Here is a 13801-nt window from a genome sequence, read left to right as displayed (position 1 = left end):
TCTCGCCATCTATTCAGGCTTTTCTCCCTTTCCTACAACTTCTTTCTCTTCAAATCTCTCTTTATTTCAGAATTCATATCACTTCATTTCACCTATCCCACTTTTTTGTCCAGGCTCTGATGGATGAGATCATGATGCTGCAGGAGGAGATTGGCGAGTTACAGATGTGCTTCTCTGAGGAGCTGGCAGACAGCGACAGTGACGGGGAGCCAGGAGACCAACTGGCTCTGCAGTCTACCCTCACTGTGCTGGGAGAGAGGATGGCCACCATTCGAATGAAGGCTTCTGGGAAACGGCAGCTGCTGGAGGTGCGCGCTTTGAGATGATCTTTTAACATCTCCCATATCTGAATGCTGTCATTCTACTTAACATTTAAGTATACTATAGTGTCAGAGCTGTCTCACCTGCAGATTCTTAACATGAGTGTCACCTTCACCCCAACAGGAGAGACTGAGCGAACAGCTGGAGGAGCAGAGACAGGAACAGGCACTGCAGCGGTACCACAGTGAGGCCGAGGAGCTCGACCATTGGCTGCTCAGCACTCGTGCCACTATATGCTCAGCACTTCAACCGCTGAACGAGGACTTGGACATGGAGGAGCAGCTCATCGACTGTCAGGTAAGAACTACTTTTATGCTTTATTTAAAGACTGGGCTGAAGCACGGAACGTTTTTGAGCTTGATTTTTTTTTCACGGATGACAATGTTGCTCACAGTAGATGGTTCGATGTGTCCTTAAAAAGCTGATACAAACCACAGAACCAACAGTGAGTCAAAATGCAGAATAAGAGACTTATTTTTTCCAATTAAGTTAAGGACTTTTTTAGGGATAGTTGTTGGTTTTTTGTCATTTCTGCCATACCAGAAATTGATGAGAGAGGACTCCTTTCTTTTTAGATTTGGGTGACCTTAAACACAGTTGAGCTTTTTTGACTTCATGTGCACCTTTAAATCAATATGTGTGACATGCAGCAATCGTCCTAAAGCTGTAATTGAACACATGATGATGTAGTTATTTGGCACGTGGCAGGAATTCTGTTAGTATTAAGACACATGGGATATGGGTTTGACCCTGTGATGACCCTCATCACTTGACCTCAAACATTCCTCCACAAGCCCGAGTGTGGTTCCCCTACTCATTATGTTTCTACGGTAACATCTCCTTTATCTGTGGGGTAATTAGCATCCATGGCTGATGGTAGCAGTTGTCACTAATCCAACCGTGTGTCCTTTTAAGGGTTTTTCAGTGACAGTGTGTAACTTGTGCAGTGTAATTGGAAAGGCTTTTTGTAAACAGTGCCACTGCTTTTCATTACCTAATTTCCCTTCTTGTTTTTATCTCTGACGATGGTTTCTTAGTGTATTTACCTTGACTGTTATTTCACTGAAGTATCCATTTGAAGCTAGTTAGTCTTAGACTGAATTAACAAACAAATGCGCTGATTTGGCAGCTTAACTTTTCAATACCAAAACTGATGTAAATACATGTTCAAATATTCAAGCTGTGATGCACAATAATTGGCTTCTCAGCATTAATAATGTTAGTTCTGTTACTCCAGTGTTTTGAGTGTGTGTGTGTGTGTGTTTGGAGCAGCTTCGAGACAGTAAGCTGATTAAAGCTCACATATGGCCCCTGCGGAGTTCAGGTCTAAAGGTCTGGCTCCATGCGGGTTCTCATCTCCAGGGGGTTTAAACTGTATGCAACGTAGATTATTACAGTATCGACCCTGGAGAAAGGGCACGATGTGAGAAAGGATATGAGGTTGGTGAGATGAAGCGGGCATAAAGGCAAGAGAAAGGGAAGAAATTGAAGTGGAGCAACTCATAACACAGAGGGAAAAGGCGATATAAAGGCATACTTGTCTGTTAATGTCCAAATGAATAAGCTCTCTGTGTTACAATAGTTGTTTTTATTCTTTTATAGCCTCAGTTTGGTGTGACCGATTCTGATTTGGGTTTATTTAAAAATGTACACAGTTCTGGAAAATCCCTACACTGTAAGCGGCTCACTACCCACTTAAGCGTAGCCTCTCACGGGTCAGCGCTTAATCAAATACCTTACGAGTCCAAACTTTCAGCCCAACATTGTCTCAACCTTTATACTAAACTCCACCTTGTGATGTAGCTGTGTCAATCCAAGCAAAAACATTTAAGGTTTTACAAGTGCTTAGGCCAAAGGAGAGGAATTTGAGTTACAATAAAGAGTCTTTTTGTGGTGAGAAAGTGTAGAGACAACAGAGGTTCCACACTTCCCCAGTGATCCACACAGCAGCAGCTCTGGGTGGAAGCACAAGAGTTGTATGTCGGCTCTCTGTATTCAGGAAGAAATCTCTGTGGTGAATTACCTCCTCATCTCTGTCAAGGGCCCTTGTAACCTTGTGTGAAAGAGGAGGATTAGGGTTGAATCTGCCCTTCTGCCATACAATTACACCAGTTTACAGAGAGTCTGGACGTATGAAGGGAGGGTCTTTTTTTCTTTTGCTTCTCTGATTGGAAAATGTAAGAGAGGGGTTAGTAGAATAGGTCTAAAAAGAAGATAAAAAAGAATATGAGAACTGATGAAAAACATATTGTATCCTTAAACATTTGAGGCAAGGAGAGGCAGAAATAAAAAGCATGCAACTGAAATATGCTGCATGTTATGTTAGTGGAAGCCACAGGAATTACTGTAACATTTTACCTTCTCATCTAAAAATATAATAAAAAATTATTTGGTTCTTCTGGTTGCAATTTGTGGTGAAGGCTTTCAAATAAACATTGCTTCTTTTTATTGGGCCACAAGCAAAAAGGTTTAGGAACCAATGATTTTACCTTCCAAGAAAACCTTTACATGCTGAAAACCATTTGCTAACACATCTTGATGCCGAGATAATACTTTTTGTAAAGCTCTGTGAAATAAAGTCATAGCAGTGATAGATACATTTGGCATGTAGAACCTGTAGAAGATAATAACTGCTGCTTTATTATGTATGCATAAGATTTGATGATGTTTATAATGAGGGACTCTCTAGGAAAGTTTATGTAAAGGATTTTGAGTTTTGCTTGATTCTCAACTATAACTCTTGCCTTTCCAGAATATGCTGTTTGAGATCGAGCAGAAGGTGTCGTATCTGTCCGAGCTGTCCATCCACAGCGAGAGCTTGCTGTTAGAGGGCCGGGCTGAGACCAAGGGAGAGGCGGAGCAACTCGCTTTCAAGCTGCGCTCCCTCAAAGACAGCCTGATGGAGCTGCAGCAGATGTTGCAGGACAAACAAGTTGGCATACAGGTGAGCTCAGAGGTCATGTGAGGTCGTCCGTCCTCTCCTTTTTCACAACCTAAATTCTCTTCCCCTCCACATTCCCACACATTTTTCCTTCCTCTGTGTCATTTTTGTTCTGCTGGCTGCATTATGGGACACTGTCTAACAGTATCAATGGTAGTATTGTACAAATACTAAAGGTCATGTCATGCTCCTTCATAAAAGTCCACTGTATTCCACTACGGAACAACAAGAGCCTGTGTGTCCCACAATGGGCCTCAAACAACAGACAAAAGGATGCTACCTCATCACATGCTTACACTAATGTACTGCAGCAGGTGTGTTTCTGATGACTCAACAGTTTGGCTTTGTCCCTTTGTGAAAAATCTACTCACATTTCTTCTTCAATCTCCACATTTTAACTGAATATGGGCTTCTCTTAATGTGATAATATAACAATGTGTAATTGTAGAAAATAATGATATTAATTAAAGTCACCCTATAACACATAGGATCTACAAAAAGTATTTTGTCTGAGTTCACTTTAACTTCTTTTTTTAAATATAGGACTTAATGAAATTGATTTTAAATATAGATTTATTCTAGAAGTGTTGAAATCTCAGTTTTAGTACAGTTAAGTGAACTTACATCAAGAAGTTGATTACTTAATCTATGCACATACAGTATGGACCAAACTTAGTCGCCTCTTCCCCAGAGAGAAAATCAGATTCCCTGTCCTCTTCTCTCCTGTTAAAGTGTTTGAGCATTTAATCAAATTCTGAAGTTTCCTGTTTTTTCTCCCAGGGTTCATTGCAGGAGCAGGAGGATAGTGAGCCAGACTCATCTCTGTCTCAGAGTCCCAATGTTCAGGAATGGCTTTCCCAGGCTAGAACAACACGCACACAGCAGCATCACAACAACCTTCTTCGACAGAGGGTAAGAGGAAGATGAACTGTACTTTGAGTGCCAACATGGATAACATGTTTAGTGCATTCATCTGATATAACTCTGAGATGGTGTGGCCTTCTAGGAGCTGCAGCAGCAAGTAGCTGAGCAGAGGAGGCTGCTGCAGTCTGTAGCCAGCGCTGGAGAGGAGTTACTCAGCCAACAGACCACACCCAATGGGGACAGGTACTTCACTTCTGTCTATTCAGGTTTCTGCGATTTGATGTGATTTGTTTATTATAGTATTTAGTATTTATTATGGCCATATGTTCCTATCTGGGAGAGTTATTATATGAATGAATAATGTGTTAAATCTGTCTAAACAAACGTGTTTAAAAAACATTGACAGTCCGGGACCAGATAAAAGTATCTTATACAACCCACCTCTCTTCCTCCCACAGTGAGATGTCCATCCCAGGAGGAGTGTTGTTGGAGTCTGAGACTTTGTCTCCTCTGGAGCAGATGAGGCAGCGCTGGGAAAACCTGAATAAAGACCAGAGCACGAAGCTGCAGCTCTCCCTCAACTCCCTGGAACAGGACCAGCTTAGCCCGGTACACATGCCATGCGTCATGGATTGCGATGCGTTTCAATAAAAGTTTACTGCCATGTCATTTTACACTTTTATTGTCATATTTCCCTCTTGTTCTCAGGTGCTCCACCGGTCCCGTCTGTCCAGCCCCAGCGTTGTGTTCAGAGGTCTTTCTGCCAGCCAGGACACTCGCTCTCCCAGAGCTTTGTTCGAGGCCTGCAGTCAGACTCTGGAAATAATCGCCCTTGAGGTAAGGCACATATTTTTTCCTCATGATAACTTCTCATTATTATTGTTCCCCAGTGAAAATGTTTTATGTGAAAAATATTCTTACTGAAAGCTTTTAATGCACTGAGATAATATTTTGTCTTCTTCCTTACAGACGGCAGATGGTGAGAGGAAACGTAAATCTTCTTCTGGAGCAACAACAGTCCAGCAGGATCTGTATGCTGCAGTTTCAGCAGCCTCCTCCTGGTTAGATGCTGCGGAGAATCAGCTGCTCTCTGGTCCTGTGCTGCTGTCTGAAGATACATCGACACAACTCACAAACCTAGAGGTATTAAATGAGATGTTGCTACCCTGGCTGGCACCAGAAATACAACATAAACATCACTAATCAACAGACAACACGATCAAAATGCTACTAGATGGAAAAGAATCACCTCATAACGGACCTCTGCTCTTGTGTCTAGGGTCTGAATAAACAGCTAAAGGAGATGACCGGGGAAGTGAACCAGTGCAGAGAACTTCTGGGCGGAGGAGCAGGTCGGCTCTGTGGAGGAGAGGAGCAAGACCTGATGGAGGACACACTGGAGGGCCTGCAGGAGAGGATGGGGCTGCTGGACGCCACTCTGGATCAGCACTGTGACTCCATGAGGGACAGGCTGCAGGAACACTCAACCTATCAGGTACATAACAAGACTGCTGAACCACCAGTCTGATTTTGATGAAACTTAGAGTATGGAGCATGTTTTTCTTAAAGTTAATCTGCCTCTCGCTTGGTCTGAGCTACGGTCTTTTCTGTTGTCCTTGCCAGAATGAACTGAGGATGCTGTTCACAGCTCTGAGTGAGAGTAAACACCAGCTGCTTCAGAAGATGGCTGGAACTGTGGACAGACCTGCATCCAAACAGATAGAGGTATGATACAGACAAAGGGCAGATACATAAAAGATAAAACATATAGGGACAGTATTGGAATTGGCAATAGCCTCTCAATGGACATTTTCATTAAATGTGTTGCATCTTTTGTAGACATTATCAGAGGTGGATGATAGTCTGAGGGAGTTTGAGCAGAGAGTGACGGAGATGAAGACAAGGGCAGAGGGACTACAATCTGACCAAATCGCTCACCAAGAACTTCTCAAACTACAGGTAATATCTCCTTCCTAAGGACCTTATTTCTGTTTCTCTTGTGGTCATTACCTCCAAGAACTTTAATACTTAATGACTGACATGTTGATATATATTTGTAGGATGCCTATGAGGAGCTGGTGCTGATGGTGGGCTCCAGACGTAGCAGCCTGAACCACGGCTTGTCTCTCAAGGCTCAGTATGAAGCTGCACTCCATGACCTCACAGACCTGGTGGACACCGCCCAGGACAAGATGGCTGCCGACCAGAAGATGACAGTGGCTTCTGTTATCGAAGTCCAGATTTTGCTGGACAAACACAAAGTAAAGACAATGAGTAAAATGGATACTGTTTCACTGAATTGATTGTTGTTGATTAAGAGACCAATTTATTTTACGTTCTAACAACTATGTTTTTCCTTAAATCCAGGACTTTTTCCAGGGTCTGGAATGCCATATGATCCTCACCCAGACGTTCTACGGTAAAGTGTCCGGTCTCGTGGCTCAACGGGAAAGCCAGGCCATGGAGGAGATAATGGCCTCAGCCCACAGTGTGCTCAAACAGGCCCACAGGAGGGGAGTGGAGCTGGAGGGCATACTAGAGGTGAGGAAAAGTTACTTATAGAGTAAAAGAATAGAAGTTAGCAACAGTACAATTTAGTTAAATGAAACAACATGCAGAATGAATTAAGTAAACTCTTTTCTTTCTCCTCTGTTTGGCAGTCATGGAGCAGTCTTGTGGAAGACTACCAGGCTCTGTGTAGACAGCTGGAGGCGGTGGAGTGTAGCATACCCACTGTAGGTCTGGTGGAGGAGACGGAGGAAAGACTTGTTGAAAGGATCGCTCTCTTCCAGGTAAACATCTTTATACGAACAAAAGTATATTTTTATGATTGAGAAAAAGATGACGATGAAGACAGCACCAACGTCATTAAACACTTATTGTGACCACATCAACCTGCAATATTTTTAACGAAAATACAAAACTAAAAATATACAAAAATGTCTCTTTATCTTAGTTGACAAAAATAGGAGTACAAATATTATAGGCTGTTTTTTTTTTTCATTGCAGCATTTCTATCTATATAAATCTATTAAAAAAAAACTAACAAGACTAATACGGCAGGACTCGCACTAAATTAAGCAAATGGGCTTACAAGATGAACACTTCTTGATGAATTGTTAATTCATCAGTTACCCTTCTCCTATTTTAGCGCCTAAAGGCCAGCCTGACGGAGCATCAGCCCCAGCTGTACCAGTTCCTGGAGGAGGGCAGACGGCTCCTCCTCTCTGTTGGCTGCTCAGACCTGGAGAACCAGCTGACTCAGCTTGGAGACCACTGGCTCTCCTCGACGACCAAGGTCAACAAGGAGCTGCACCGCCTCGATTCCACGCTGAAGCACTGGAGCAGGTCAGCATCTAACATTAGTCTGTGTTGTTGACAGTGTGCCAAGAATAGAATAAAATAAAATCAATTATGTAGCTATGTGAGTCAGCGATCCTGTTGGTGATACCTAGAGGCTGAATACAGAAATAAATATGCCTTTAATCTTTTAGAAGCTGTCGGTACTGAAATATAATTGTGTCCTCTGTATGAATGTCAGGTACCAGAGTGAGTCGGCACAGTTGAGCCACTGGTTGCGGTCTGCTCTGGACCAGCTGGAGTTCTGGACAACTCAGTCAGTCACCGTGCCTCAGGAGCTGGAGACCGTCAGAGACCACCTCTACGCCTTCCTGGTTAGTTTGGTTATCACACAAGCATCCAAAATGTACCACACAACTAACAATAGCATTTATAGTATTCATTAACACATGGCTGGATTCCAACTTATCTCGCTGTCATGTTTCTGACAGGAGTTTTCCAAAGAGGTGGATGCCAAGTCGTCCTTGCGCTCCTCTGTGCTGAGTACAGGCAACCAGCTCCTGCGATTGAAGAGAGTCGACACAGCTGGTCTCAGGACGATGCTCGGCCAAATCGACACTCAGTGGGCTGAGCTGCTGACTCGTATCCCAGTAGTACAAGAGAAGCTACACCAGGTCTGAGAACAGCAGCTGTTACACTTAAATGGTTGACTATTGTCGCACAATTTGCTTCTCAAGGGGTTTTGTCCTAGCAGAGGAAACTTCTTTAACCCCTCTGCTTTCGTCCCTTAGTTGCAGATGGAGAAGCTGGCATCCCGGCATGCCATCACAGAGCTGATGAGCTGGATCTCTCTCATGGAGAACATCATACAGGAGGACAAAGACAGAATCATGGCAGCTGTAGGCTCAGAAGTGGTCCAGGACTTTTTGCAGAAGTATAAGGTAGAATACAGTTTTTTCTCTTTACCCCAAAAGGGCTCCCAAGTTGTACCTCTCAGGTCAAGCTGCCAAAGAACTTCACATATTATAAGTCAAGGAGTGTATTAACAGACCCTTTTATTCCCTCCTCCTCATGTGTCATTTGTATTTCAGGGTTTCCGCATAGATCTGACCTGTAAGCAGTTGACCGTGGACTTTGTAAACCAGTCGGTGCTGCAGATCAGCAGCCAGGATGTGGAGGGGAAGCGCAGCGACAAAACAGACTTCGCTGAGAAGCTAGGAGCTATGAACAGACGGTGGCAAATTCTCCAAGGGCTCATAGCTGAAAAGGTAATTTCAGTCTGTGTAAAATTAGACCTGACTGTTTCCTTCTTACATTTTTCGTATGCTGTTGGGTTTTCAACTTGTTTTAAATTCTGTTTTTATTTTAGATTCAGCTTTTAGAAGGAGTTTTGGAAGGTTGGTTGGAGCATGAAAATGGAGTTCAGGCCTTGAAAACCTGGCTCACTGTACAGGAGGAGAAACTGAAGAAGAGACACAGGATAGAGGATGTAGCATCGGTGCAGACTGCACTTAAAGACTGTCAGGTACACATACAGTACATAAAGCACTGCTCTCAATGCCTAACATACTTTTTTAGAATGTCTATATTTATAAAAATACAATTTATTTATTTCAGGAGTTGGAGGAATTGGTGAAGGAAAAAGCGAAGGATCTAGAGAAAGCAGAAGAAAGAGGAAATGCTCTTATACAGGATAAGAAAGAAGCAGCATGCTCGGTTGTCAAAGAGACCCTCAAAGGTCTGAACCAATCCTGGGCTCATTTGGACCACATGGTGAGCTTTTTGGATCACTTACCCTCCTTACCGACACTTTCCTATTGAACCCTAGAACTTAAGACACTTACAAGGTTTTGTCTACCTTCCTTTTCTCATCAGATAAGTCAGATGAAGGTGAGCCTGCGGTCGGTGCTGGAGCAGTGGACGCTATACCGCCGAGCTTCAGAGGAGATAAATGGTTACCTGATGGAGGGGAGGTACTCTGTGTCCAGGCTGCGCCTCCTTAACGGGTCTCTGGAGGCGGTGCAGCAGCAGATGGAGGGTCTGGAGGTAAGGAGTTTATTAAAAAGACTGTAGATGGAGCATAGGGTCATGCTTAAGATATTTGTCTACACCGTGTTTAAAAGAAAATCAACAGTGATTTCTTCTTCAGATAAAAATGTTTTAAGCAAATTTAACAAACATTAAAGATGAAATTGACTTTTGTTGGGTGTCTATTTTTAAAGAACATGCAGGAGGAGATGGATAAACAGGAGAGCAGCCTGAGGAAATTTGGCTCGGTAACACACCAGCTACTCACACAGTGCCACCCCTCTGTGGCTGAAACACTCAACACAGGGCTCCGAGACGTCAACATTAGGTACGGGTCATAAAAATACATCCCTGAGTGACTTTACAGGAAATTGAAGCAACATCTGAGCTGAAGTCAATTTGTTTCGCCTCCTCTGTTTTAGGTGGAACAGTCTCCTGGAGCAGATCTCAGAGCAGCTGAGGAGCAGTAAGGCTCTGCTGGGGTTGTGGCAGCGCTACAGGTCATCATGTGGCCAGTGTGTGACGGCAGTGCAGAAACAGGAAGCACGTGCCGACCGTCTGCTGAAGAGCGCCACCGACAGTGAGATCACAGAGGAGGAGAGCAGCGCCTGGATAATGGACTGCGATGTGAGTAGAGATAGGACAGTGTAACAAAGCAGTCCACTATGTGGTTATGTTCAAAATTGAAAGTATTTTTGAAAATGTTGAAAGCACTTTTATAGTGATCATTATATGTATGATGCAGTTGCATGAGGATTTTGTGTTCACATGTTTACTACATTGGAATTAATTCTCAATCTGAGACCTAATACTAGAACCTATTACATTCGGTGGAAGTGGTAGTGTTTATTTGATAAACAATATTTGTTATGATCGGTATTACATTTACTGATACAGTCATGTAAAGTTAATCTGGTACACAGTGTTTACTACATACTGATTGGGTATGTAGTATGCAGTATGTAGTAACCTAGTATGCCATTTGAAACACATCATATGATTATTTAAAAAAAAAATTGACAGCATTGGGAGCTAACCCTCTGCCTCCTTTCTAAGACTTTGTGAATAAGCTCTGGAACAGCTTGTCAGTCCACTATGAGGATCCACAAAGCCTCGCTCCCCTCTGCAGAATACCAAATGGCACCCTGCCCTTTTGTCTGCTTGAATGTAGATTCACAGCACAATTTAACAAAGGCCTTTTGAAAAAGCGACTGCAAAGGGAAAGACAGGCCGCTGATTTACACTACAGGGGTCTCCCGGTGTCACGCTGGGCTTATAGGGCCATGCTGGTCGATGTCTGAAGACGCAGACGGCACATTTTGGATGCAGACTGTTGCTAGACACTGTGGTTCTACACTGTTGTTGGTGAATGGGCTGTCTCTTCTGAAAAGCATTTTACAAGCAAATTCTCTTTAATTTGAGTAATTTTGGATGTTGAGGGTTCCCTTCAGGTGTTTAAGAGGAACTACCTTCCCTGTACTTCAATGTATTCTTGCAATGTCAAACATTCATGCTAACATTTCAGCCTGCTGGCCTTTGTGCTCTAATGAAGGCGATCCAGCCTAAAACACTTTTTACCTTTGGCCATTTAACGTGAAACATCTTTGTCTTTCCTTCGCATTTAAACCACAGTCCTGTCGTTCCTATGCCATTAAACATGTATATGTACATATTATAAATGTGTATAATATCATAACTCTCAATCACTCAATAGTTAGTGTTTCTGGTTCTAACCTGCTTCTCTCTGCTGACATACCTGTTGTAGGCGTGCATCGCGGACCAAGCCTCCGTGCATCAGTCCCTCCGGCAGCTGCAGGCTTTAGGGGAGCAGCTGAAGATCCAAGTTGACGCCTCGTCCTCAGCAGCCTTACAGTCCGACCATCTGTCACTCACACATCGCCTAGCAACACTTGAGCACGCCCTTAACAGGCAGCAGGAAGTACTGCAGGTAGGATAGTGGGGATTTGTGGGCATGGACAGAATGAAAAACATATCTCTGTTCCCTATACACAACCTCAATATATCAGTAAGGTAAGCCATTCATTTGTATTCTAACTGTGTCTGTTTGACTGTTTCAGTGTGGATCTCAGGCCTGTGAGGGTTTCAGAGAGCAGATGGACGCACTGATCCGTAAGGCTGAGGAGGCCGATGAGGTGCTGAAGGAGTCGGACCCGGTCGGCTCCCCAGAGCTCACTGTGGTGCAGACGCGTATGGAACAACTGAAGGTATAAAAACATTGCTGTCTGAGTTATTGTGTATTAATTGAGTTTAAACATCTGGTGCTTTTTCAACAAAAACATCCTGTATAGCAAATCACTCGACCATACACTAAAAGTTAATTAAATTCATTAGATTTGCTTTCATTTGATAGACAAAGCATGTTTTGCACATAGTTGCACTTGTTAGACTGTCATACTAAAAAATGTGTATTTATTTGTTCCTAGGTTCCCTTATTGAAGCTGAGCAGTTTGTCTCCGGACCTGGAGCGTGTGAATGAGTTGATGTACAGACTGCCGGTCAGCGACAGAGACGTTAAACGGCTGCAAAGTCTCAACAGAGCCTGGGCCACTCACTCTGCTCACCTCACCGAGAGATTCAGGTACCTTTTAAACACCTTTTTATATAAATACAAGAAATAGCAGTTATTATTTGTATTTATTCATTTGTATAAATTAACAATGACATACTTTAAGAAAGTGTTTGTAATTTGTTAGACAACATTCATATTGAGTAAGACTTTCATTGAGGGTTCTCCTATAAAAGAAATTGCCACTTTAATGAACAAATTACAAAAACTAACTAATTAACATTTTGCCTGTAAGTTTTGGTGGTTCATTAATTAAAGGTTTTATGCTTTAAAACTAATAATTAGCCTCCAAACAGGAAGGTATAACAGATTGTTTATGTTTGAAACAACTATCCTCTGTCCCTCTCCAGTAAACTGCAGGCAGTGTTGCTGCAGCAGCAGAGTTTCCTGCAGAAGTGTGAGGCGTGGATGGACTTCCTGTCTCAGACTGAACAGAAGCTGGCTGCTGAGATCTCAGGAAACTACCAGAGTCTGCTGGAGCAGCAGAGAGACCATGAGGTCAGAGAAGCATTTCAAGGACATGTGCACCAAATGCAGTTTTTGTAACTAAAGTGTTGTTATTAATATAGATTTGTTTTTACTTTCAGTTGTTCCAGGCAGAGATGTTCAGCAGACAACAGATTCTCTACTCCATCATCAGTGATGGTCATCAGATGTTGGACCAGGGACAAATGGATGACAGGTAAACACACTACATTTAAAAAACAAGTCAGATTTGATGAATACATTTATCCAGTTATGTGGAGAAAATAAGTAATTCTTGATGTTTTCTCTCATACAGGGATGACTTCAGTGTGAAGCTGGCCCTGCTGAGCCACCAGTGGCAGGGTGTGGTGAGGCGGGCCCAGCAGAGAAGAGGCATCATTGACAGTCTGGTCCGACAGTGGCAGAACTACCGGGAGATGTCAGAGAAGCTGCTGCAATGGCTTCAAGAAGTGACTCGTGATCCAGATGTGCATCAGCCAGGAGAACCCGTCGCCCTGCAGCAGGCCAGAGACCTGTTGGATCAGATTCAGGTAGGGGACGACACTATGGAGGAGCCTCACTCCTTAACGTATCCCCCTATTCAAATGTATTCTCTGAAATTAATAATCCAAAGTATTTATGTTTGATAATAATTATATTGAATTTATAATTAGTTACAAGTGTAGAGCAGGTGCAGGAGGTCGGTCACTGAAAATCCCAGTGAGTCTGGAAGTAATTATTTCTTATAAAGCGTATTCAAAAGGTTTGCATATTAATGAGGTCACTGGGAGAGAGTGTTGTAAGCTAATTTCCATATTGTAGACCTTTTTCATTTAAAATTTCTAGTCCATGTCTTGAAATCTTTACAATCATGTATCCTGCCTAAAAAATACTCATACATCTTGTCAATCTTTAAATGTAATGTAATTTAACACAAAAATGTAAGCAGATCTAAACCTCCCAATACTAAACCCTCACCCCTTCCCCAACCGTAGTCTCCCGTAGTTAACCTGCCCCCCCTCCGCCCCCTGTCCCTGTCTCTGCTCCTCCAGCTGAGGGAGCGCGTGCTGCAGTGGCAGCAGGGGTGCTACATCCTTGCGGTGGAGGCCGGCCGCAGCCTGCTGCTGTCGGCTGACTCCCGGGCCGAGTCCTCCCTGCAGACTGAGCTGATGGACATTCAAGAGAGGTGGAGACACGCTCACCACCGCCTGGACCAGCAGAGGAGGGAGCTGCACGGCATGCTCAAGGTGAGACAAAACTACAGCTGGAGCAATAGTGAACATGTTTCTTGGTTT

General features: G+C 43.2%; 1 protein-coding gene across 4 annotated transcripts in view; it reads left to right on the top strand.

Annotated features, from left to right (window-relative positions):
- Positions 1-13801, top strand: part of syne1a (spectrin repeat containing, nuclear envelope 1a) — a 131505-nt gene that overhangs the window by 97476 nt on the left and 20228 nt on the right. For all 4 annotated transcript variants that reach the window (XM_034142803.1, XM_034142801.1, XM_034142800.1 and 1 more), the window contains 31 exons: positions 114-308; positions 445-618; positions 3074-3265; positions 4043-4174; positions 4269-4369; positions 4585-4735; positions 4835-4963; positions 5096-5269; positions 5406-5621; positions 5750-5851; positions 5966-6085; positions 6187-6387; positions 6494-6667; positions 6787-6918; positions 7278-7474; positions 7668-7800; positions 7918-8100; positions 8218-8367; positions 8518-8694; positions 8796-8951; positions 9044-9199; positions 9302-9472; positions 9649-9782; positions 9877-10081; positions 11220-11402; positions 11533-11679; positions 11899-12053; positions 12392-12539; positions 12629-12723; positions 12823-13057; positions 13559-13753. In XM_034142803.1, the coding sequence (XP_033998694.1) occupies positions 114-308; positions 445-618; positions 3074-3265; positions 4043-4174; positions 4269-4369; positions 4585-4735; positions 4835-4963; positions 5096-5269; positions 5406-5621; positions 5750-5851; positions 5966-6085; positions 6187-6387; positions 6494-6667; positions 6787-6918; positions 7278-7474; positions 7668-7800; positions 7918-8100; positions 8218-8367; positions 8518-8694; positions 8796-8951; positions 9044-9199; positions 9302-9472; positions 9649-9782; positions 9877-10081; positions 11220-11402; positions 11533-11679; positions 11899-12053; positions 12392-12539; positions 12629-12723; positions 12823-13057; positions 13559-13753 (5013 nt within the window). The remainder of the gene's footprint in view (positions 1-113; positions 309-444; positions 619-3073; positions 3266-4042; positions 4175-4268; positions 4370-4584; positions 4736-4834; positions 4964-5095; positions 5270-5405; positions 5622-5749; positions 5852-5965; positions 6086-6186; positions 6388-6493; positions 6668-6786; positions 6919-7277; positions 7475-7667; positions 7801-7917; positions 8101-8217; positions 8368-8517; positions 8695-8795; positions 8952-9043; positions 9200-9301; positions 9473-9648; positions 9783-9876; positions 10082-11219; positions 11403-11532; positions 11680-11898; positions 12054-12391; positions 12540-12628; positions 12724-12822; positions 13058-13558; positions 13754-13801) is intronic.

The sequence above is a fragment of the Trematomus bernacchii genome, unplaced genomic scaffold (assembly GCF_902827165.1).
Source record: "Trematomus bernacchii unplaced genomic scaffold, fTreBer1.1, whole genome shotgun sequence".
Classification (NCBI taxonomy): domain Eukaryota; kingdom Metazoa; phylum Chordata; class Actinopteri; order Perciformes; family Nototheniidae; genus Trematomus; species Trematomus bernacchii.
The sequence above is the reverse complement of the archived record's forward strand: the minus strand, read 5'-3'. Positions and strand labels throughout refer to the sequence as shown.